The 23632-nt window shown below is 39.8% G+C and overlaps 1 protein-coding gene across 1 annotated transcript; it reads right to left on the bottom strand.

Annotated features, from left to right (window-relative positions):
* Positions 1 to 19204: 19204 nt before the first annotated feature.
* Positions 19205 to 23326, bottom strand: LOC133823517 (amino acid transporter ANT1-like). Its single transcript, XM_062256330.1, has 3 exons — positions 22717 to 23326; positions 21873 to 22541; positions 19205 to 20056 (listed from the first exon to the last, which is right to left on the bottom strand). Exons 1-3 carry the CDS (start codon positions 22948 to 22950, stop codon positions 19649 to 19651), a joined length of 1311 nt encoding a protein of 436 aa, XP_062112314.1. The 5' UTR covers positions 22951 to 23326; the 3' UTR covers positions 19205 to 19648.
* Positions 23327 to 23632: the final 306 nt, after the last annotated feature.

The raw sequence follows: 23632 nt of genomic DNA on the forward strand, positions 1-23632 counted from the left end.
TTTACCAACCAGATCGAGAAGAATATGGAAGTGTATGTTGACGACATGCTGGTCAAGTCGAAAACTGCTGATAACCATGTCTCCGATCTGGAGGAATGCTTTAAGATATTGAGAGAATACGGCATGAGGTTGAACCCCCAAAAATGTACTTTCGGGGTCGCGTCAGGAAAATTCCTGGGGGTCATTGTCAATACCAGGGGAATAGAAGCAAACCCTGATAAGATCAGGTCGCTACTCGAGATGCCCTCACCCCGGTCGCGAAAAGACACTCAAAGTCTGACAGGAAGGGTGGCGGCCCTCAATCGGTTTATTTCTATATCTACCGATAAATGTCTGCCATTCTACAACCTGCTCCGGGGAAATAAAAAATTTGAGTGGACCGAGGAATGCAAACGTGCCTTCCTCGACCTGAAAGCACATTTAGCCGAGCTGCCCGTATTGTCCAAACCAACGGCAGGAGAGCCTATTTTCCTTTACCTAGCTGTCACGGAGGATGCAGCTAGCGCCGTATTAGTCCGAGAAGAAGACCGATCTCAAAAGCCTGTCTATTACATCAGCAAGAGGCTTCTCAGAGCTGAATCCTGGTATCCGTTGATGGAAAAGATGGCTTTCTGCCTCATTACGGCCTCCCGAAAGCTCAGGCCGTATTTCCAGTCCCACTCAATACACGTCATAACCGATCAGCCTTTAAGGCAGGTTTTGCAAAAACCTGAAGCACCGGGACGTCTGTTGAAGTGGGCTATCGAACTCAGCCAATTTGAGATATTGTACATACCATGAACTGCAATAAAAAGCCAAGCCCTGGCTAATTTTGTGGCAGAGTGCACAGGGTCCCGAGAAGATCCTATAGAAGAGTCAGTCCAGGCCTCCTTAGCCCAGGCCTCATGGAAGGTCTTCATAGATGGCTCGTCTAATGAGAACGGATCCGGGGCTGGAATCATATTGATATCCCCAGAAGGACATCGATTCCACTCGAAGTTACGATTTTGATTCAAAGCGTCCAACAACGAGGCTGAATACGAAGCTTTACTGGCTGGGCTAAGGGTGGCCCAGGAGCTGAAGGCCAGCTCCGTCCAGTGTTACAGCGATTCCCAGCTCATGGTAAACCAAGTGTTAGGGGAATACCAAGCACGGGGAACTAAGATGGCTGCTTACCTGGCCAAGGTAAAGAACGAGCTATCCGCATTTGAGCGCAGCTCAATCGAACAGATACCTCGGGAGCAGAATGCCAACACAGACGCCCTAGAAAAGCTCGCTACCTCTGGGGAGGCGGAGACTTTGGGACTGGTGCCGGTAGAGTTCTTGGAAAGAACAAGTATAGAGGAGGTTGGGGCAGAGGTCGAGATGATTGACGCCAGACCGACTTGGATGACTCCCATCCTCAAGTATCTCACAGCATGAAAGTTACCCGAGGAGCGAAATGACGCAAGGAGGGCACTTTACCAGGCTCCAAGGTATATAGTGATAGATGGGATATTATACCGGCGTGGACACTCTTTACCTCTCCTACGGTGTGTTCTGCCAAGCGAGGCGAAGACCATTTTGCAGGAAGTGCACGAGGGTCTTTGCGGAGATCACACTGGGGGCAAAGCTTGGCCCTGAAGATACTAAGGCAAGGGTATTATTGGCCCACTTTGTCAACGGACTCGATCTCCTACGTAAAAAAGTGTGACAAGTGACATCGATTCGCCACAATTGCCCGAGCTCCCCTGGTCGAGCTGAAGATGTTCTCGTCCCCGTGGTTACGTGACGTCATATGCCACGAGCAGGGGCATGGGGGGAAAATGTACACCCTAAATATCCACGGGTTATTAGCGAGCTAGAAAAGGGCATAATCCTATCAGCCACGTGGAAGCCACCTACCCGGAACTGCTGTTACAAATCTCCACTTCTTTAGCTTGAGGTAGCCAATGGTTTAGTAAGAATACTCAAAGGCATCGAGTCAACAGCGTGGACACCACGAGCTGAGACTACATCAAGCTCGGGGTACGATCTGGAGCTGACACCTCCGACCCTTTATAAAGTCAACCACGCAATGTAAACGTGCGCATATCAGACATCACGTGTCTACTCCATTCCTGAATTCTCGGACACGCAGCATAAACGTGCGTGTTCAGGCACCCCACGACTGGTTTGGGCCATGCTGCCCATTATCCCCCTTACATATTGATTATACCACACTTCATTGTCAGGTTTTAGGAATTAATCATGACTGTCACAGAAGTGACATGATGGGTAAGAAGGTCACGGGATGACCTCCTTTGCCAACACCCAAGTGTCCTCTCCCTATAAATATGGAGACCCTGGGTGTTGCAAAGGGTTGGCCTCTAATTTGTAAAGAAACACCCTGTAAGGAATATCAGAGATATATCAATAATAGTGACTGGTGGACTAGAAGGATTTTAACCTTCGAACCACCTAAAAAAGTATTCGAGTTATAATATTCCTTTGAGATCATTCATATATTACGGTTCATCATTTAGCACTAATCCATCTCCTTATTCATATAATTATCAGTTGCCGAAGAACCGCGTCAACAAAGAATATTAATTATAACATAAGGTTTGATTAATATTGCTGGTCGTAGATATATATTTATTATAACCTAAGGATTAGATAGAGCCAATAAGAGCATGACACTTGTCATAATCATGATTATTAAGGAATTAAGTATTTTTGATGAATAGTTTTAATAAAAGAAAGATCTAGAAGCTCTAGAACCTTCCAACAGCTGTTAGGATCTTATTATGACTCAGTCAAAGTTGTTTATCCAATTCAAATTATGCAGAAAAAGTGAAAATACGTGTTTGATATATCAACGTATGCCGATATATCGCATCATAGGGGCCGATATATCGCCTATGGAAGATACGGAAAACAGGTCGACTTTGGATGAACGATCGAACGAACGGGGCTCGGGAATATAGGGGAGGCGATATATCGGCTCCAAGATGTTTTTTTTAAAAGTTTTTTTTTTTAATTTTGAAAATTACCCTTAACCACTTAGACCTGCCTTTGAATGATTTTGACTAAGTTCTGGGCGTCAGTTGAACGAAAATTCAAATCTTTTTCATTTTATAATCATTTATTTATTCAAATTAAAAAGGGTTAGTTTCACTCCTTGAACTCTATAAATAGGACCTAGTACTCAGCCATTTTCTTCATTCTTCAAGCATTTGATCAGAGCCTCCAAGGTGCTAGTGTTACTGTAGAGAGATACACTTGGGTTTGGGATAAAAGCTTTATTATTATAAGCTTTTCTAAACACTTGGGAAGTGAGATTTAGTGTGATTTCAGTATTGAGGTTTAGATCAATCCATAAGATCATTCAAGGTATTCTTATTCCTAAGTTCAGTTCTTCATGATTCTATAGTTTTCTTTTATTCAAAACCTAACTCTTGTTTATGATTCTTGATTAGGTATTTAAGTTCTTAAAACTTAAGGTTCTTCTTGGTAAGTTTCTTCTTGGATGGTTTAGTGTTCTTCTCATCTCTTTTTCTTTAGATTCTCACCATTTTTATTGTTGGTTTATAGGAGTGTTCTAATTTCATTTTTGTTCCCAAATATCCAGCTTTTGGTAAGGAAAATAGGATAGATTTTATGTGCTTATATGATATGTTGATGTTATGATATGTATATGTATAATATGTCTTGTGTTCCTTGGGCATATGACTTGTTTAACTAGCAAGCCCCAAGAATTTATGGGCATATAACTTGCTTAGCTAGCAAGCCCCAAAAATTTATGGGCATATGACTTGCTTAGCTAACAAGCCCCAAGAAATATTATGGCCATTGTAGTGCTATATGATATATGTTTTTTTTATAGTTTACATTCATGATATAGTCTTATGCTTATGATTTATGTTATATGTTGTTAGTAGATTTTTCCTTGCTGGGCATTAGACTCACTCCTTTATTTTTAGTGTGATACAGGAAAATGATTATGGAAGGCAGAAGGATTCTTGGCAGCTTGGCTTATGTGTTGAGGATGAATGGAATGAATGGACTGCGTGTCGATCGAGGATGACGTCATTTAGTATGTTGAATTATGTTTCTTTTGTAATTCCGCAAATAGTATTTAAACAATTGAATTAAAGTTTATGTTTTATGTTTTATAAACAATGGGATCCCATATCATATCACATTTTATTTTATACTTTTATGTTATTGATACAATATTTATTTTGGGTTTTCAATAAAGTTATGTTATTTCCTATGTTTGTATCAAAATAATAGTAGCTATGTCTAGTAGTTTTTAATGGTCCAAGTTCTTAGAAATAGTTGGGTCATTACAGTTGGTATCAGAGAAAATGGTTCATTTGCATGAAGTTCTCATTGATACACACGCTCAAGCTCCGAATCTAACCGCCAATGTAAGTGTTTATGTTATTAGCTAACGTTTTAGCCCTTATGTTTTCAGTTAAGAATGGATGGAGTCTTGACCTGTGAGGATATCCGTGCCATTAAGGCCTTAAAAAGAATTAGAGAGCCAAGGAATACAGTAGGAGTGTTAGAAAGAATCACTCGGAGATTACTCTCATTCCAGAAGGAGATAGTTCACCTCCAAACTACTAAGCAAATCATCATGAGAGCTATGGAGCAATATGTTTTAGTAATTAGGGTTTTTAAACATTATCCTTCTGTAATTGCAACTTTAGAATAAATATGGGAGACTATAGATGAGGAAGATGAATTACCAGTAGCTATGAGATATTATTTTCTCATACTTAGGTTCACCTCTAAGATGGAATTCCAGTTCACTAATGAGCAAAAACATAGAATCTTTACGAATCTTCCTCGAGGAAATTTTGAGGCTCAAGATAATGATGATTATGATGAAATAGATGATGATATGTTAGATGAAGGGTCAGATGTAGAAAATCCTAATTTTTAGATTAGTTTATTTATTTTTTTAGTTCTTTATTTATTTATTTATTTTCCATTTATGATTGTACTTAGTGAAAACTTTTTTCCAAATGAATATTATTGTTATTTTTGAATGACATGTATGAGTTTGATTTTCTGTTACAATCATAATAAATAATAAATTTAATAAATAATGGGCAAGTTCGGTGAGGGTGGATACAAATCAATGGACCAGGTTCTATATTGAGAGTTAGGGGGCCATAGTAGTGGGAACGATTTTATTGATCCCAACCCTCCCTCAATATGGTTAACTTTGGAACAACGACGAGTTTCGAGCCCGAGAATTAAGTCATATAGGATGATTAGACACACACTTAGAAAATAATAAAGATGGCTTATTTTTCTAAATATAGAAACACACCCTAATTATAAAGAAGGCTTATATAATTCTTCATAAGAAATCATAATTAGTAGGTATGAGTTATGTTTGCTTAGCCTAAGTTTTATTTTAGAGCCTATTAGGGTAAGTTCTAACATGTTTTTCTCGACTGTTAGAACTCTGTTGAAGATGTCACTTAGAAGGTCTGCCCGCATGAATGTCAATGCCTCCAGTATCGCTCACGAGACTATTGAAGCCCCTCTAGTTCGTAAAAGTCGAACACGTGCTACCAATACTGCTGCTAACAAAAATGCATGGCCGCTGCCGGTTGACAATACCGCAGAAATTGTCAGGCTACGACAACAAGTGGAGGAATTGCTACAGCAATAGCAACAATAGGCCTAGCCGCAGCCTCAGACTCAGCCTCAACTGCAGCCTCAACAAATGGCACCCCAACGAATAGGTCCTTATGGGGGATGGCCAATGGCGAACTATGCGCCCTACCCAGCTCAGTGCATGGAGCCAATCTACGAGTGGTTTCATAAGAAACACACTCCAAACTTTGAAGGGACAACCAACCCCTTCGAGGCGGAAGAATGGCTCAGAAATGTAGATCCGATCCTAGCGCACATGAATCTCGGCAACGCGGATCGCATATCCTGCATTTCGTCTCTGCTAAAGAAGGATGCTAGAATATGATGGGACCTAGTACAGCAGACTCACGATGTTGCCGCCATGACATGAACAAGATTTGTGGAGCTGTTCCACAAGAAGTACTACAACTCGGCAGTCATCGCTACAAGGGTCGAGGAGTTCACTAGTCTGAAGCAGGGCAACTTGACGGTAGCAGATTATGCTCGAAAGTTCGACCGACTAGCCAAGTTTGCACCAGAGCTGGTTCCAACTGACTTTTTGAGGGTTACCAAGTTCGTTAGAGGACTCAGACCAAAGATTGAGCTAGGGGTTAAGCTAGAAAAACCTGGAACTACTACATATGCCGATGTTTTAGGAAAATGCTAGTAAGGAGGAGGCCAGTAAGCCTGAGCCTAAGCAGTAGAATCAACCTCAGAATGGTTGGAACAACCACCACAACAACCATCAGCCTAGCAACAATAATGGTCAGAAGAGAAGGCATCCTGATAATAAGCAATCCGACAATGATAAAAGAGCACGGACGAACAATGGAGGTAGTAGGTAGGGTTATGTAGAATACCCGCAGTGAGTGTCATGCAAACACCAAGGGATGCTACAATTGTGGTCAGGAAGGTCACCGGAAGAGATAATGTCCTTAGCTCAAGCCAGAAGAGAAAAAGGACAACAAGATGGTTCCTGCGAGAGTCTTTTCCTTGACCCAGGGAGAAGCTGAAGCTAGTAATAAAGTGGCCACAAGTCAGATTCCTATCCTCAATAATATATATTCAATATTATTTTATTCAGGAGCCACTCACTCGTATATCTCGCTAGGAATGATAGAGAGATTAGACAAACCTTGTGAAAGATTTAGAAGTAGGTTTGTGACAGAATTGCCTTCGGGTGAAATAGTCCTATCATCACGGATAGTACAAGGCGTACCGATCAAAATTGAGGACGTAGAACTAGAAGGAGACCTGATAGAATTAGAGATTAAAGACTTCAACGTGATACTGGGCATGGATTGGCTAGCAATGCATGGCGCAACCATCGACTGTAGACGCAAGAAAGTTACGTTCAAGACTCCTGACGGCCAGAGACTATGCTTTATGGGAAAGGTTTCAGGGATGGATACGCCGCTTATTTCGTCCCTCAAAGCTCAGAGGCTGATAGAAAAAGGATGTCACGCATTCTTAGCCAGCGTCACGGATGTGGTAAAGGAAACACCACTAAAGGTTGGAGACATCCGCATCATAAAGGAATTTCCAGAGGTATTTCCTGACGACTTACCAGGGCTGCTGCTGACTCAGGAAATTGACTTCACAATCGAACTAGTACCGGGCACTGAGCCTATCTCAAAGGCACCATACTGGATGGCACCTACCGAACTCAAGGATTTAAAGACGCAGCTACAAGAACTCTTGGACTTGGGTTTCATTAGATCGAGCCATTCGCCATGGGGAGCACCGATTCTGTTTATGAAGAAGAAGGACGGAAGCATGCGGATGTGTATAGATTACCGCGAGCTGAATCAGGTAACAATTAAGAATAAATACCCGCTACCCTGGATTGACGACTTGTTTGATCAACTGCGAGGAACGACCGTATTTTCGAAGATTGATCTACGGTCCGGGTTTCACCAGCTTAAGGTATGGGAAGAGGATATTCCCAAGACAACTTTTAGAACTCGTTATGGACATTACGAGTTGTTAGTTATGTCTTTTGGTCTTACCAATGCTCCAGCCGCATTTATGGATTTAATGGATAGGGTCTTCAAGGATTACTCGGACAAATTCGTCGTAGTGTTCATCGACGATATTTTGGTGTACTCAAAGGACGAAGTCGAACACGAGGACCATTTAAGATTGACCATGTTGCGACTGAAAGAGCATCAACTATACGCCAAGTTTAAGAAGTGTGAATTTTGGCTTTCACAGGTAGCGTTCCTCAGCCACATAGTATCCAAGGATGGAGTTGCAGTAGACCCAACTAAGGTAGAGGCTATGAAGGATTGGCTAAGACCTAAGAACGCGTCAGAGGTATGAAGTTTTCTGGGGCTAGCAGGTTATTATCAGAGGTTTGTAGAAGGCTTTTCTAAGATAGCCACTCCACTTACGAACCTGACCCGGAAACAGCAAAGGTTCAACTGGACAGATAAGTGTGACGAAAGTCTCCAGTTGCTTAAGGATAAACTATGCTCAGCACCAGTACTTTGTGTACCGACACCCAATGACAAGTTTGTAGTCTACTGTGATGCGTCAAAGCAAGGTTTGGGTTGTGTGCTGATGCAAAATGAAAAAGTGATAGCCTACGCCTCAAGGCAGCTGAAGAATACGAGCAACGCTATCCAACGCACAATATGGAGTTGGTAGTGGTGGTCTTTGCATTGAAAATCTGGTGCCATTATCTTTATGGAGAACGGTGTGAGATTTATACGGATCACAAAAGCTTAAAGTATTTCTTCACTCAAAAGGAGCTCAACATAAGGTAGCACAGGTGGTTAGAATTAGTGAAGGATTATGACTGCGAAATCCTATACCACACAGGAAAGGCAAACGTAGTTGCTGATGCGCTAAGTAGGAAGTGTTATGGAAGTCTAGTAGCATTAGCTTAAATAGAAAAACCGCTACAACAAGAGCTGATCAATGCTGGAATAGAAGTAGTCATAGGTAAACTGGCTAACTTTTCCATCCAATCAAGTCTGTTAGAAGATATACGGATCGGACAAGGGCATGATGACACATTAGTAGCACATATGGATGCAGTTAAATAAGGCAAGGCCACATATTTCTCGATCTCAGGACAGGGGTTTTTGAGTTATACGGATCGGGTATGCGTGCCGAATGATCAAGGGATTAAGATGAAGATTTTAGAAGAAGCGCACAATACCCCATACTCAGTTCACTCAGGGTCGACTAAGATGACTCACGACCTTAAGGCATTATATTGGTGGCCAAGAATGAAGAAGGATGTAGCGGAGTATGTGTCTAAATGCTTAGTATGCCAACAAGTGAAAGCAAAACATCAGCAGCTTGCAGGCTTATTGCAACCACTTAGTATTCCATAATGGAAGTGGGAAGACATAGCCATGGATTTCGTGACAGGACGACCACAAACAAATAAGCAGCATGACTCAGCTTGGGTAGTAGTAGATAGAATAACAAAGTTAGCTCACTTCCTGCCTGTCAAGACTACTTACACAGCATATCAGTACGCAGACGTTTATGTCCGAGAATTAGTAAGACTGCACGAAATTCCTAAGACCATAGTATCCGATAGAGGATTGGTGTTTACATCGAGATTTTGGGGAAGCTTGCAGCAAGCTATGGGTGCCAAGTTAAGTCTTAGTACGACATTTCATCCTCAGACCGATGGTTAGTCAGAGCGTACCATACAGATTTTAGAGGATATGTTGTGCGCTTGTGTACTTGATTTTTGAGGATCATGGAGTAAGTATTTGCCACTGATAGAATTCTCCTACAAAAATAGATACCAGTCAACAATCGGGATGGCACCCTATGATATGCTTTATGGAAGGAGGTGTCGATCACCATTGCATTGGGACGAGGTAGGAGAAAGGCAACTTCTTGGACCTGAAGTTGTTAGAGAAGCTCAGGATGCAGTAGTGCTGATTAGAAAGCGTATGCTTGCTACTCAAAGCTGACAGAAAAGTTATGGGGATGCCAAGCGGGGTGATGTGGAATTCAAAGTCGGAGAGCAAGTCTTCCTAAAGATATCCCCTATGAAAGGTGTGAAGCGGTTTGGGAAGAAAGGTAAGCTTAGTCCCTAGTTTATAGGTCATTTTTAGATATTGGACAAGGTGGGAACAGTTGCATATAGATTAGCCCTACCGCCAGCTCTAGCAGATAGCCACAATGTATTTCACATCTCGATGCTGCGAATATATGTGTCAGACCCATCTCACGTCCTCAAGTATGATACGATAGCACTCCAGAGAGACTTGAGTTATGAGGAACGACCGGTTAGCATCCTAGATAGAGGGATGAAGGAATTATAGTCTAAGAGTATTCTGATAGTCAAGATCCTATGGAGTAATAATTCTGAACGGGAGGCAACGTGGGAGTTGGAGGAAGACATGTTAGCCCGGTATCCAGAACTGTTTGGTAAGTAAAAATCGGGGACGAAATTCTTTTAAGTAGGGGAGAATTGTAGTGTCCCATAATATTTACATAGCTAGCTAGATAGTAGTAGTAGTTAGTATTAGTTTGTAGTATGTTAGATTCTGTGGATTTTAGTTCAAGTCGCGACTTAGTTGGACACTCATAGCAACAGTTATGGATTTTATAAGTTTAACTTATAGTTTAAGAATATTAATTATAACATAAGGTTTGATTAAAATTGTTGGTCATAGATATATATTTATTATAACCTAAGGATTCGATAGAGCCAATAAGAGCATGACACTTGTCATAATCATGATTATTAAGGAATTAAGTATTTTTGATGAATAGTTTTAAAAAAAGAAAGATCTAGAAGCTCTAGAACCTTCCAGCAGCTGTTAGGATCGTATTATGACTCAGTCAAAGCTGTTTATCCAATTCAAATTATGCTGAAAAAATGCAAATACTTGTTTGATATATCAAGGTATGCCGATATATCACAGCATAGGGGTTGATCTATCGCCTACGGAAGATACGGAAAACACGTCGACTTTGGACGAACAATCGAACGGGGCTCGGGAATATAGGGGGAGGTGATATATCGCCTATGGGGGGGGGGGGGGGGGCAATATATCGGCTCCAAGATGTTTTCTTTTGAAAGTTTGGTTTTTAATTTTGAAAATTACACTTAGACCTGAGTTCTGGGTGTAACGAATCGAATTTTCTAATAGGGCTTAGGGCCTTGATTAGCGTGCCTGGAGGGCAATAAATGAATTAATATGCTAATATGTGAATTTATGTGAACATTTGATAAAGATGCATGTGTTAGATGAGTTAAATCTGCATGTGGGCCCCGTTTGGATAGTAGGGATATATCTGTGATAAATGTGATATGTATGTGATTTATCTGTGTAGCACGGCCCGAGACAGTCCTGGGGAGTGGTTAGCCGAAAAGTCACAACGGGGTTGAGAATCCGACTCAGGGCAAGTCGAGGGGTAATTTGGGCATTAGCTATTGTATGGGGTTATCGGGGTATGGAAATAAATATTTGGAGATATATTTGAGGTTAGAATGTCTAGGAGGGAATACTGGGGAAATTTACCATTTTGCCCTCGGGGACGTTTTGGTACCCCGAGCCTTGAGGTAACCACATAGATTAAGTTAAATAAAACAAAGTAAGCGAACTGTTGGGAAACTTGGACAAACCGACTATAGACTCTACCATACTCTCTCTTTACTCTCTAAGAAAGACTCAAGGGAAATAAGCTTTGGGAGGCCATTAGTCAAGAACTAAGAATTGAAGCTGGGCTTGGGGAGACTCTAACCAGAAAACCAGGGTTTGGAGCTTGAGGAATTGAGGTTGGGAATTGGGGGAATCAACTCAGAATCAAAACTCAGCAAGGGTAAGCTCTAACTATGGGAATTATGCTTGAATTTCAGCTATGTTCTTAGGATATGCATGTGAGTGGAATTTGATATGTTCTTAGGTGTTTTAGTTGGGTTTGGAGCAGGTTTTGGTGGGTTTTGATGTTGAAACTGGGCTAGAAACTTTGTGTTGATTATCTGGAACTGTTAGCTTGATTATAGGATGAATTGGTCTGAAGAAAACGCGGGAAAAAGGTGAAGAATTCTGGGTTTGGAGGTGAGGGTCGCGACCCTAGGAGGGGCATGCCGTGGCCCATGTGCGCGCGTGGCCATGGGAGGCCGAGAAGCTTGAGGCGCGCCGCGGCCCATGTGTGTTACAGACAAGGGTGCTAGCCTCTGTTTCGAGGCTAGCCGCGGCGCTTGTGGGTAGGGCCACGACTCTTAGTGCCAGTTTGAGTTTTTAAGAGTGTTTAGGCTTGGGAACTCAGTGGTTAAGGCTCGGGATAGATTTTATCACTCGGATTGATAGAATTCAAGGTCCCAGAGGTTGGAGTTATGGCTCAAAGTTATTTAATGGATTAGAACTTAATGGATGGATATTGTTAATGTGTTATGACTAGTGTTTCGGCGAGGCTCAAGTTAAGGGACTGTGCTCGGGATAGCGGTGCTCGGGAAGCTCGGGACTCAGGTAAGAGAACCCTTGTTCCCATAGAGCTTGTATGCAGGGCTGAGCCCCAATATGTTTGAATTGTAGGGCGTAGCCCTTTGATTGAATTTGTTAGTGTTCAGTATTTGTTTATTATGCTATGAATGCTATTGTGTAAGTGATCGGCAAGAGCCGAGAACGGTGTAGGCCGAGGTCGGCAGGGGCCGGGAATGGCAAAGGGCCGGGAACGGCATTGGGCACGTTGAGTGCAAGGCCGAGAACGGCAAAGGGCCGGGAGCAGTGTTGGGCATGTGGAGTGCGAGCTGCCAGGGCAGGACCCTAAAGGATACCTGGGATATCCTCACGGTGTAGACTGCGAACCAAGGGCCTGGTTAAGCGCCTGGGATGGCTTGGCCGTATGTGCTTAGCCTATTGATGGCCTGATTATATGTCTGGTGTATGTTTTGCATATGTTATTTGTTTGTGGGTTTTCTTGCCGGGCTTCGGCTCACGGATGCTCTGTGGTGCAGGTAAGGGCAAGGAGAAGGCCAACCAACCATAAGTGTAGTAGGCATGAAGCGGCGTGTACATGTTTGGCTTGCCTGGCTGCCACGGCCAATGGATTTTGGGAGATGATTGTAATAAAACCTAGATTTTGTCGTTTAGCTGACTTGGTTATATTTATATGTTGTAAATATTTCTAAACAGTATTTTGGGATCCCAAGTGTTAAACTTTTATGATTTTCAATGGTATAGAGTTATTTCTAAAGTTTTTACTCTGATTAAGGCTTAATTACACTTTTTCTTTAAAAACCTCGATTAGCGAGTAATTGCATGTTTTAAACTCACTTAGTAACGACTCTAAGGTAGTAGGGCGTTACACTGGGCGTCAGTTGAAAAAAAATTCAAATCTTTTTCATTTTATAATCATTTATTTATTCAAATTAAAAGAGGTTAGTTTCACTCCTTGAAAACTATATAAATAGGACCTAGTACTCAGCCATTTTCTTCATTCTTCAAGCATTTGATCAGAGCTTCCAAGGTGCTAGTGTTACTGTAGAGAGAGCCACTTGGGTTTGGGATAAAAGCTTTATTATTCAAAGCTTTTCTAAACACGTGGGAAATGAGATTTAATGTGATTTCGATATTGAGGTTTAGATCAATCCATAAGATCATTCAAGGTATTCTTATTCCTAAGTTTAGTTCTTCATGATTCTATAGTTTTCTTTTATTCAAAACCTAACTCTTGTTTATGATTCTTGATTAGGTATTTAAGTTCTTAAAACATAAGGTTCTTCTTGGTAAGTTTCTTCTTGGATGGTTTAGTGTTCTTTTCATCTCTTTTTCTTTAGATTCTCACCATTTTTACTATTGGTTTATAGGAGTGTTCTAATCCCGTTCTTGTTCCCAAATCTCCTGGTTTTTGGTAAGGAAAATATGATAGATTTTATGTGCTTATATAATATATTTATGTTATGATATGTATATGTATAATATGTCTTGTAGTCCTTGGGCATATGACTTGTTTAGCTAGCAAGCCCCAAGAATTTATGGGCATATGACTTGCTTAGCTAGCAAGCCCCAAGAATTTATGGGCATATGACTTGCTTAGCTAATAAGCCCCAAGAAGTATGATGGCCATTGTAGTCCTATATGATATATGTTTTTTTTTATAGTCATATGTTTTATAGTGTAGGTTCATGATATAGTCTTATGCTTATGATTTATGTTATATGTTGTTAGTAGATTTTTCCTTACTAGGCATTAGGCTCACTCCTTTATTTTTAGTGTGATGCAGGAAAATGATTATGGAAGGCAGAAGGATTCTTGGCAGCTTGGCTTGTGTGTTGAGGATGATGGAATGCGTATCGATCGAGGATGACGTCATTTAGTCTTTTGAATTATGTTTCTTTTGTAATTCCGCAAATAGTACTTAAACAATTGAATTAAAGTTTATGTTTTATGTTTTATAAACAATGGGATCACATACCATATCACATTTTATTTTATACTTTTATGTTATTGATACAATATTTATTTTGGGTTTTCAATAAAGTTATGTTATTTCCTATGTTTGTATCAAAATAATAGTAGCCATGTCTAGTAGTTTTCAATGGTCCAAGGTCTTAGAAATAGTTGGGTCATTACATATTACTTGTTCATGAGCATATTGAGTTTTCTTGTTGGGCTTCGGCTCACAGGTGCTTGGTGGTGCAGGTAAAGGCAAAAGAAAGCTGAATCATCCTTGAGTTGGAGAGCTTAGGTGATGATGTGTACATATGCGGCTGTTCGACCGCCACGGTCGAGGGTTTAAAGAGCAACTAGGGTTAAACCCTATTTTGCCGCTTAGGTCGGCTGGTTGTAAATATTTTGTTGTAATTAACCTTTAAATTATATTTTTGGGATCCCAATGTATATGGTAAATGTTTTAGTGAAACGTTCTTTCTTAACAAAAAATTTTAACCTTAAATCGTTAATCATACTTAGTTACACGATTATGGCCAAATGACTCGGTTAGCGAGTTTATCACTATTCAAAATGCACACCGTAACGGTCCTTGGAGATTTAGGCGTTACAACTACCTCGACATAAGTGTGGTCTACACTAGAGGTATATTTCACCACCCAAACCCCTGCAAAGATTGATCATTTTACTACTAAATTACAACAAATAAAGAAAGGATCACTAACAGTAACACAATTACCTTTTGCGCATCAAATCAATGGTGGACAAACTGGGCTCGGTTGGTCACGTTCTTACTGCCAAAGAACACATTTCTGCCATCTTCAAAGGTCTTCCACCAGAGTATGATATTTTCATCATTTCCATCAACTCCTGCAATCAACCATACACCTTGGCAGAAATTGAATCGTTGCTGCTCTCCCAAGAACACCACATTGAGTACCATCGAATGGAGCTCGAATATGCCAATCTTGCTTCCTTTCGCTCAAATAGATCGCGCGTGACCTCTGCCCCATTGCCTCAGCAGAATCGGGACCCAAGATCTAATAATCAAGCCTCTTTTTCTGGAAATGGGCATGGGAATAACATGTGGAATCCCTACTCAGGTCTAAAAAGGGCACTTCCCCCTCATAATGGTCCCAACCCTATATCTCACCATGGAAATAGACCAGCTACACAACCCCTCAACATTGGAAGACTTGTATGCCAGCTATGCTCTAGACCTAGTCATATCGCCTCTCGATGTTACCAACAGTTCAACCCAAACTTTCCAGGAGTAGGAGCTGCCTTTATTGATAGGAAATTTGTTTCCTTAGCCACTTCGGATACTGTTTCAGACCCCTCGTGGTACCCAGATTCTGGAGCCACGAGCCATTGTACTATCACCTCATCTAACTTCACGCAAAAAGAAGCTTACAGTGGTTCTCAAAAGGTGCATATGGGAGATGGAGCAGGTATACCCATTCAGAACATTGGTATGTCTCTCTTTCAAACCCCTCAGTCCTCTAAAGTTCTCACTCTAAATCGTGTTCTCCATGTTCCTCACATAACAAAAAAATCTCATCAGTGTCTCTCAGTTTACTCTAGATAATAATGATTTTTTTTTAATTTTATCCTCATTATTGTCTTGTTAAGGATCAGGGGTCCAAGGAGATTCTAATGCAAGGAACCCTTAGTGATGGCCTCTATGTCATTGATCCTTCCTCCATGAAGTTTTTTCATAACTATTCTCGCCCGTCTCCACTCCCAAAACAGGCTTGTTCCGTCTTTGTTTCGTCTGTTTCTTGTAGTAATTTGTCATGTTGTAGTTCTTTTTCTCTTTGGCACAGCAGGTTGGGCCACCCATCTGCTAAAGTTGTAACCAATGTTCTTTCCAAATGTAATCTGACAGTTTCTAATAAAACTTTACACGATTCTTGCACTGCCTGTCGCAAAGGCAAAATACATTAGTTTCCATTCTCTAGATCTACTATTGTCTATACTAAACCTCTGCAACTTATTCATACAGATCTTTTGGGGTCCCTCACCTTGTTTGTCTAGAAGTGGTTATAGATACTATGTGCACTTTATTGATGCTTACACCCGTTACACTTGGGTTTTCTTGGTACATACAAAGTTTGAGGCTCTAAACACATTTATCAATTTCAAAAACCAAGTGGAAAAAGAGTTTGAGTGTAGTATCAAGGCTGTCCAATCTGATTGGGGAGGGGAATTCTGACCCTTTTAGTCTTATTTTCTGGCCAATGGCATTCAACATAGACTATCTTGTCCAACCACACACCAACAAAATGGTGTTGCGGAGAGGAAACATAGACACATAATGGAGACAGCCTTAACTCTTCTTGCTCATGCTTGTATGCCCCTTTCATTTTGGGATGAACCTGTGAGAGCTTTTGTCTATTTGATCAATAGACTTCCATCTCCAGTTATCAACAATATTACTCCTTTTGAGTTACTTTTCAATAAAACTCCAGATTATAGCATGTTACGTGTGTTTGGGTGTCAATGCTTTCCAAATACAAGGCCTTACAATAAACATAAGCTGGAGTTTCGGGCCTTAGAGTGCACTTTCTTAGGCTATAGTCTTAAGCACAAAGGCTATAAATGCCTCGATTCTACTAGTAGAATCTACATCTCAAGAGATGTTGTGTTCAATGAAATTTGTTTTCCATATGCCAAAACTTCTACAAATGATTCTGCTATTGTCAATGGTGAGTCAGGTTCTCCTTTGTCTTCCCTCATTCCCATGGTCCCTTCTCCTTCTTCAACCTTATATCCTCATGTTACCACATCTTCCATCCCACAAAATATGTCAGTTTCACCTTCTCATAGTGCTTCCACCTCAACTCAAGGTCAATCCGAGTCTTTTAGTTCTCCACATCCGTCTCCCTCAAACACTATGTCATCCCCAACTGTTGTTACCAACCTTCCCATTGATCCATCTACTAACATTGCAGGGCCTCATAATGTGCATCCTATGACCACTAGAGCTAAGGCTGGTGTATATAAGCCTAAATTTCTTATTGCCTCAAGTGAACCGGTGACTGTGAGGCAAGCATTGCAAGAATCTCAGTGGAAAACGGCTATGCAGTCTGAGTTTGAGGCCTTACAAAGTAACAAAACTTGGACTCTTGTGCCTCTGCCTCCTGGAAAACGAGCTGTTGGTTGTAAGTGGGTGTTCAAGTTGAAACAAGATGCAAATGGTGAAGTGGCCAAACACAAAGCTAGGTTGGTTGGGAAAGGCTTCTTGCAGCAATTTGGTTTTGATTTTACTGATACTTACAGTCCAGTTGTGAAGCCTACCACTATATGCATTGTGTTAATTGTTGCCTTATCTAGAGGTTGGATGCTAAGGTAGTTAGATGTCAACAATGCCTTCTTGAATGGAGAACTTCAAGAAGAAGTTTTTATGCATCAACCTCCTGGGTTTGAAGTAAAATAGTCCCCTCCTTTGGCATGCAAGCTGCATAAAGCCATCTACGGCTTAAGGTAAGCTCCTTGGGCTTGATTTTCTAAACTCTGGCAAGCTTTGATGTCTTTTGGTTTCCAATCAACAAGATCAAATCAGTCTCTTTTCATAAGACACATTTCAGCTCACACTACTTTTCTATTAGTGTATGTTGATGACATACTTCTCACTTGCAACTCCAATGAAGCCATCGCAGACCTCATAACTCAACTTAATGACAAGTTTGCTTTGAAAGATCTTGGACAGATTGACTATTTTCTTGGCGTTCAGATTTCTCACAGCATTTCGGGCCTACATCTCAGTCAAAGAAAGTACTTGTTGACTTGTTACATGCTGCCAAGATGGAATTTGCAAATTCTCTTCCTACTCCTATGACTGGAGGACAAAAATTATCTACTTCTGAAGGTGATCTAGTTCTTGATCCAACCTTTTATCGAAGCATTGTTGGTGCTCTACAATATATCACTATTACTAGGCCTGAAATTTCCTATTCTGTCAACAAAGTTTCTCAGTAGATGCATAAACCTTTGGATTCACATTGGAAGGTTGTCAAGAAAATGTTGAGATACTTGAAGGGGACACTAGACTATGGTATCAATTTTGATAGAGCCACTGATTTCAACATAACAGCATTTTCAGATGCTGATTGGGCCTCGGATCCAGATGATAGGAGGTCGACTTCGGGGTTCTGTGTTTATGTTGGGGGCAACTTAGTTTCGTGGTCTTCAAAGAAGCAACAAACAATTTCACGATCAAGCACTGAGGCAGAGTATCAAAGTGTAGCAAATGCTTCTGCTGAGATTACTTGGATACAGTCTCTACTTCATGAAATTGGTGCCTCTTCTTCAGCTATACCTGTTCTTTGGTGTGATAACCAAAGTATAGTTCTCATGTGAGCTAACCCTGTGCTTCACTCTAGAACTAAGCATATTGAGCTTGATCTCTACTTTGTCAGGGAAAAAGTTCTCAATAAACAACTGCTTGTCAAACATGTTCCAGCTCAAGATCAAGTAGTCGGTACTTTTACTAAAGCTTTGTCTAGCACAAGGTTCCTTCTCCTTCGTGACAAACAGAGTTGTTCCCTTATCCATGCTCAGTTTGAGGGGGGCTGTTAGGACATATAGATGATAGAGTCAGTTAGTTTTGTTAAACATTCAGTTGTTGTTAACAACTTCTGTTACATTTGTAACTGTCTCCATAACTCTGTATACATATAAATACTTTGTACTATTGATCTTGGTTAATACAAAGAGAATATCATTCTTCATTTTCTTTGTGTTCTAACTTCTTGTTCTGTTATTGGGTTCTCTACTTTCCTCACACGCTTGATAACAGAGTGAATACATATGCCTTCTAAAGAAGAAAGAATCACAAATACTAATGGCTACTACATCAAACACCCTTTTGTTATTTTGAAATTATGTTAGCATATAGAAGTTTTGCTCAAGTGGGCTAAGTTTTCAATTTAGTTTATAAAAAGAAATGTGAAAGTTGAAGTTGCACTAAACATTTTCCTACTTAATGGATAGGCATGACAATAATGGAACAAGCACATCTCTTTTCTGCATATTCACTTTTTATATTTGGTATTTCATGTAAAAAGAGGTAGACATGGTGTGACTAAACCTAGGTGTCCACTATTCAAAAACCAATAATGAAAGAAGCATTTTTGTAAAAAGGTACATGGCAACTGAAGCGAAATTGAAAGACAGATGAAACAAACTGAAAACTATGTAAGGTATTTTCATTACCTTTAGACTAGTCATTTCTCAACCAAAGTGAACAAGCTCTGATTAAATATGTGAAATAGTATTTTAAAAAAAAAAAATACAAGAGCTTGATCATCGAGTAAATATGAGTTTTGGGGAGGGGCTTGAGGAAATTTGGTACAAGAGATCTGATGCTAGCAATACCAAAGTTTGCAACTTCAAATCCCTGTGCTAGTTAGTGAGAATTTGAGTTTCATACAAAAGCATTTCATATAAAAAAAAACCCACTGTTGGATTCCCAGACATCTTGAAATACTGTTGTTGTGACTGTCCCTACCATAACTCATCATGAAAGAAAAATTACATGCTTGTATGACAGTTTGAGTAGGCTGCAATCATCCATGCGTGCCCCTTTTATGTAAAACCAGTGATTTACTCATTTTTTTTCAGAAGCTTCACTTCAATAAGGTATGTTTTGGACCAAATTTTCGGGAAACCAATCACACACCAACTATGGTATTGTAAGTACCATATGCAGCAAAAAGCACCCCACATGATAAGATAAACCAATCCAATGCTCTCTGCCAGAAATTTAGAGAAGATCCCAACAATTTCAGGTGAAATATAGACGGCAAAACAAATGAAATAAGTGCACATACTGTACTCCCAACAAATGAGGCAAAAACACTGAAGGCCGGCACAAATGAGGCCAACATTGCCAACCCAATAACCAAAATTGCACGGCTCACATACTTTCCAAACTTTCCTATTCTTGTAGTTGAATAACTATCGTTGTTGTTGTCAGCCTTTTGAAACCATTTGTTATTTTTCAACCTTCCCTCTATGATCTCGTTAATGGGATGGACCATGATTGGAAATGTGAATATAAGCCCCAAACACATGCCAATCTGTTGCCATATATCGAAAAAAGGTCAAGAAAAATGGAAAGACCATCATGCTTAAAGACTTCACTAAAAAAAAGTAACTGACAAAGCATGTAATACTGTGATAAACGTTGGTGTACACAAGGTCAAGCTTGACCTTAAAATCATAGTTGCATAGCAAAGTCACAAATTCAATGATTGAAAAATCATACTGTGATTTTATATCCAATAAATCCCTCAAACCTGTTTAATGGGCTCAAGTTTCAAAGCCCCCCCCCTCCCTGCCTAGTTCTATGAACTTTAGGAAGTATAAAACTTGTGATTAATCACTAAAGTAATCCTAAACCACTGAACCCCAAAACATATGCTGGAGCAAACCACAACCTGATCGATCAGCTAGCCGCCCTGGGTTAGCTTTAAAATCTCTGTCACAAAAATGAGATTCAATTTTACTGAGGGATAAAAAAGTGAATTACATCATGGACCAATAACTTATTGCCACATCATCTACTAATGCATCTCTGGTTAGTTAAATGAAATAAACTAATCCATTGTCTCCATAAACAACGGAAGGCACATGCATCTATCTTGTTTTAGAATAAATAAACTCAAGAATTACATCAATGCAGATAATGCTCTATCTTTACCCAGTAGAGTATAGTATGAAACAAGGACCAAAAAAAAAACAAAGAGCTTGGTACAAATGATATGCAATTTATGTATATGAACAAATAAAAAAAATAGATTCCAACCTATAATCACTTCCAGCGCCAATAAAAAAAAAAGTTGCGAGCATACTGTTTCTGCCTTTTAATGAAGCTTAACTAAAGAACCATATTGCATTAATATCACACTTAATCACGAGTTACGACTATTGTGTACCTTTAAGCAAAATCTCAAAATCAATATTTTTAAATGGCTAATTCACAAACTCGACTTTTGAAAACTCCATTTTGTATTTTATCTCAGAAGTCCCTCAAACCCAGCTCCAGCTTGAAAATTGGAGTCCCTACCAAAATTCCTATAATGTTGAGCAGCGTGAAACACTGTTTATTTATACCAAGTATATGACCAAGAGGAACTGAACTAAAAAAAATGAGCGCTAACACAAGCTTGAATTACTCAACTAATTCTTTAAGGCTAACTTTATAAAATTAATATTTATATACAAGTATACTACCATTGACGACAATACAATATTATTAAATTCAATTATACTAAAATATGATATATGTCCACTATCAAAGAGCGACTTCACGCCATAAACCAAAAAATTAATGGCTAAATCAAGTACTAATGCATCTCTGATGAAGGTTACGACCTAGCATTGCTCATTAAGTAAAAGACAAACATGTACGTCTATATGCCATTTTTTAAGGTAAAGATCTGTCACATGAGGGCACAGATTTTCCAGTAGCCAGCTAATTGAATCAAATAAACTAATAAAGTATCTTTATAAACAAAGTACGTGCATCTATCTAGAACTACTATTTAAACCTAAGAGTTACAGCAATTAATTATTACATGAAGATGAGAATAGACGGACAAAAGGACACAGCTTGGCACATAAGGTATATAGTATGAAAGCAATTGATCCCATCTATTGAACACCTATTATGACTATATGAGACAAGAAAAGTCAATCCTCCTTCCTAATAAAACAAAAAGCGAATAAGCAAACCATAATGCAAAGTAGAAGCTACCCATTTGTGGATCTTAGATGAAGCTTGTAACTAGCCCAGAAAACAGAGAAGGGTAAGCAATAAACAGGAAGAAAATGGCAATTACAAACAAAATGTGAAACTAAAACGCACAAAGCATTAAAGTTGGAAAACAGTACCTGAACCGCTAGTGCCCACCAATTTCTAGGAAGGTTAAGAGTTACAATGTCTTTTGTTTCATCACCATACGCCATGTAACCAAAGAATCCAAATAAAACATACAAAAGGGTTATCGCAGCAAACGCCCGAGCAAGCAATTTTGGGAATGTAGTTTTGTCTCTCATTGAGCCCTCCAATGCCAACGTCATCCCAAATCCCTCAAAGCAAAAAACTGCCATGCCGGCAGCAAAAGGCAACCCACTTATATTAGATGTTATGGCTTTTCTATCTTTAAAGGAAAACTCACCCTTCAAAGCTTGTTGTATATCTTCCTTAACCACAATCCCCATAGCCAACACATTACAAACGTCAGCAAATATACTGAAAGGTGCTAAAGAAGACAAACTCCTAATCCATGACAATCCAATTTCAATTGGGACCAACAAAAGTATGTAATAAGAGAAAGTAAGATGGCCTTTGGAAACTGATTGAAGGTTTTGTCCAATGAATACAAGGTAAGCCACCGAACCTCCACACTGGGCAATGAAAATAAGGGATTCAGCTATAAAACGACCTGTCGTTCCCATGCTTTCGTAACCCAAATCTCCATACGTTTTTGTGTTTGGGAAATCTGTGTCTGAATCACCATCCTCTTCTTCATCCGATGCCAACTTCTCCCTACACTTGACCTGAACCAGTCGGCAGTCGGAAAAAGGTCGAACAGAAAGAGGAATCAACTTACTCGTTAAGAATATTCAAAAAGTAAGATTCTCTCTTTCATATTTCGAACAAATATAAAATACCCAAATAATTAAATTTTCTCGGGAAACAAACAGAAGAGCATAAATTTATAATAATACTAACCAGGAGGAGCATGCAATAGTAGGAGGCGAGTCCAGCAACCATGACACCAATCGAGCCAGCAAGCCAACCGGCTATTCGGAAAGCAAAAGGGAGACCCAAAACGCCGGTGCCCACAATCGAAACGACGATGTTGGCTAGCGTTTGAACAGTCGAAGCTCTTCCTCCCGTTCCAACCGAAGCTGGCGACTCCTCCAGCAATGAAATTGATGTCGTTTTGCCTCCATAATCTTCCATTGTTTATTCCCGAGCTTCCGCGGAATCTTCGTCTCCTCAAACCCTTTTCTCTTGCCCTCTGTTACGGAAGCTCTGTGTCCACGACAAAGCTAAAATGGAGCAGAATTGTTTCTTCTTCTTCTTTTTCGATATGTATCTATACTACAAAAAGTACATAAATTACATGTCCTTATGATTCTCTATAACAAGGGTCGTGTGAGGGAATGGGTGAGTATCGAGTTGAATTGTGAATGAGTTGTCTTGGGATTCGGTTTACGCCGCTATCTGATAACTATAGTGACGAAAACGAGTCACATCGCACATGATAATGACGAATAATATGTTTCTTGCCTTAACCGAAGTTCCTAAATTGAAAGATTGGTAGTTTTTCTTTTCTTTTCTTTTTAAAGCAAAAGGATTGGTAGATTTAAAAAAATAATTAATGCAATGTTGGAAAAACTCTATGCATTTACATTTAGAATTTCGTTGATCGTAAAGTAGGCAGAAATTCTCTTATTGAAATATATCTATCACATCACAAAAAATTTTAGGGGCAGAATAAACTTGCAAAAATATCTCAACTTAATAACAATAAGAATATAAGTTAATATACTTTTCTAAATAATAATATATCCCACTTAGAATCTATAAGTAATACGAATAATCTTCTAAATAAAAACAACAATCTAGCGACAGATGAATC

The sequence above is a fragment of the Humulus lupulus genome, chromosome 3 (genome assembly GCF_963169125.1).
Source record: "Humulus lupulus chromosome 3, drHumLupu1.1, whole genome shotgun sequence".
Classification (NCBI taxonomy): domain Eukaryota; kingdom Viridiplantae; phylum Streptophyta; class Magnoliopsida; order Rosales; family Cannabaceae; genus Humulus; species Humulus lupulus.

Excerpts from the sequence above, each read along its gene's own strand:
- LOC133823517 (XM_062256330.1), bottom strand. The coding sequence starts at position 22,950 with ATGGAAGATTATGGAGGCAAAACGACATCAATTTCATTGCTGGAGGAG. Across the intron at positions 22,542-22,716 it reads ACTATTGCATGCTCCTCCTG|GTCAAGTGTAGGGAGAAGTT; the intron begins GTTAGTATTATT and ends CGACTGGTTCAG. Across the intron at positions 20,057-21,872 it reads GGTGGGCACTAGCGGTTCAG|ATTGGCATGTGTTTGGGGCT; the intron begins GTACTGTTTTCC and ends ATATGGCAACAG.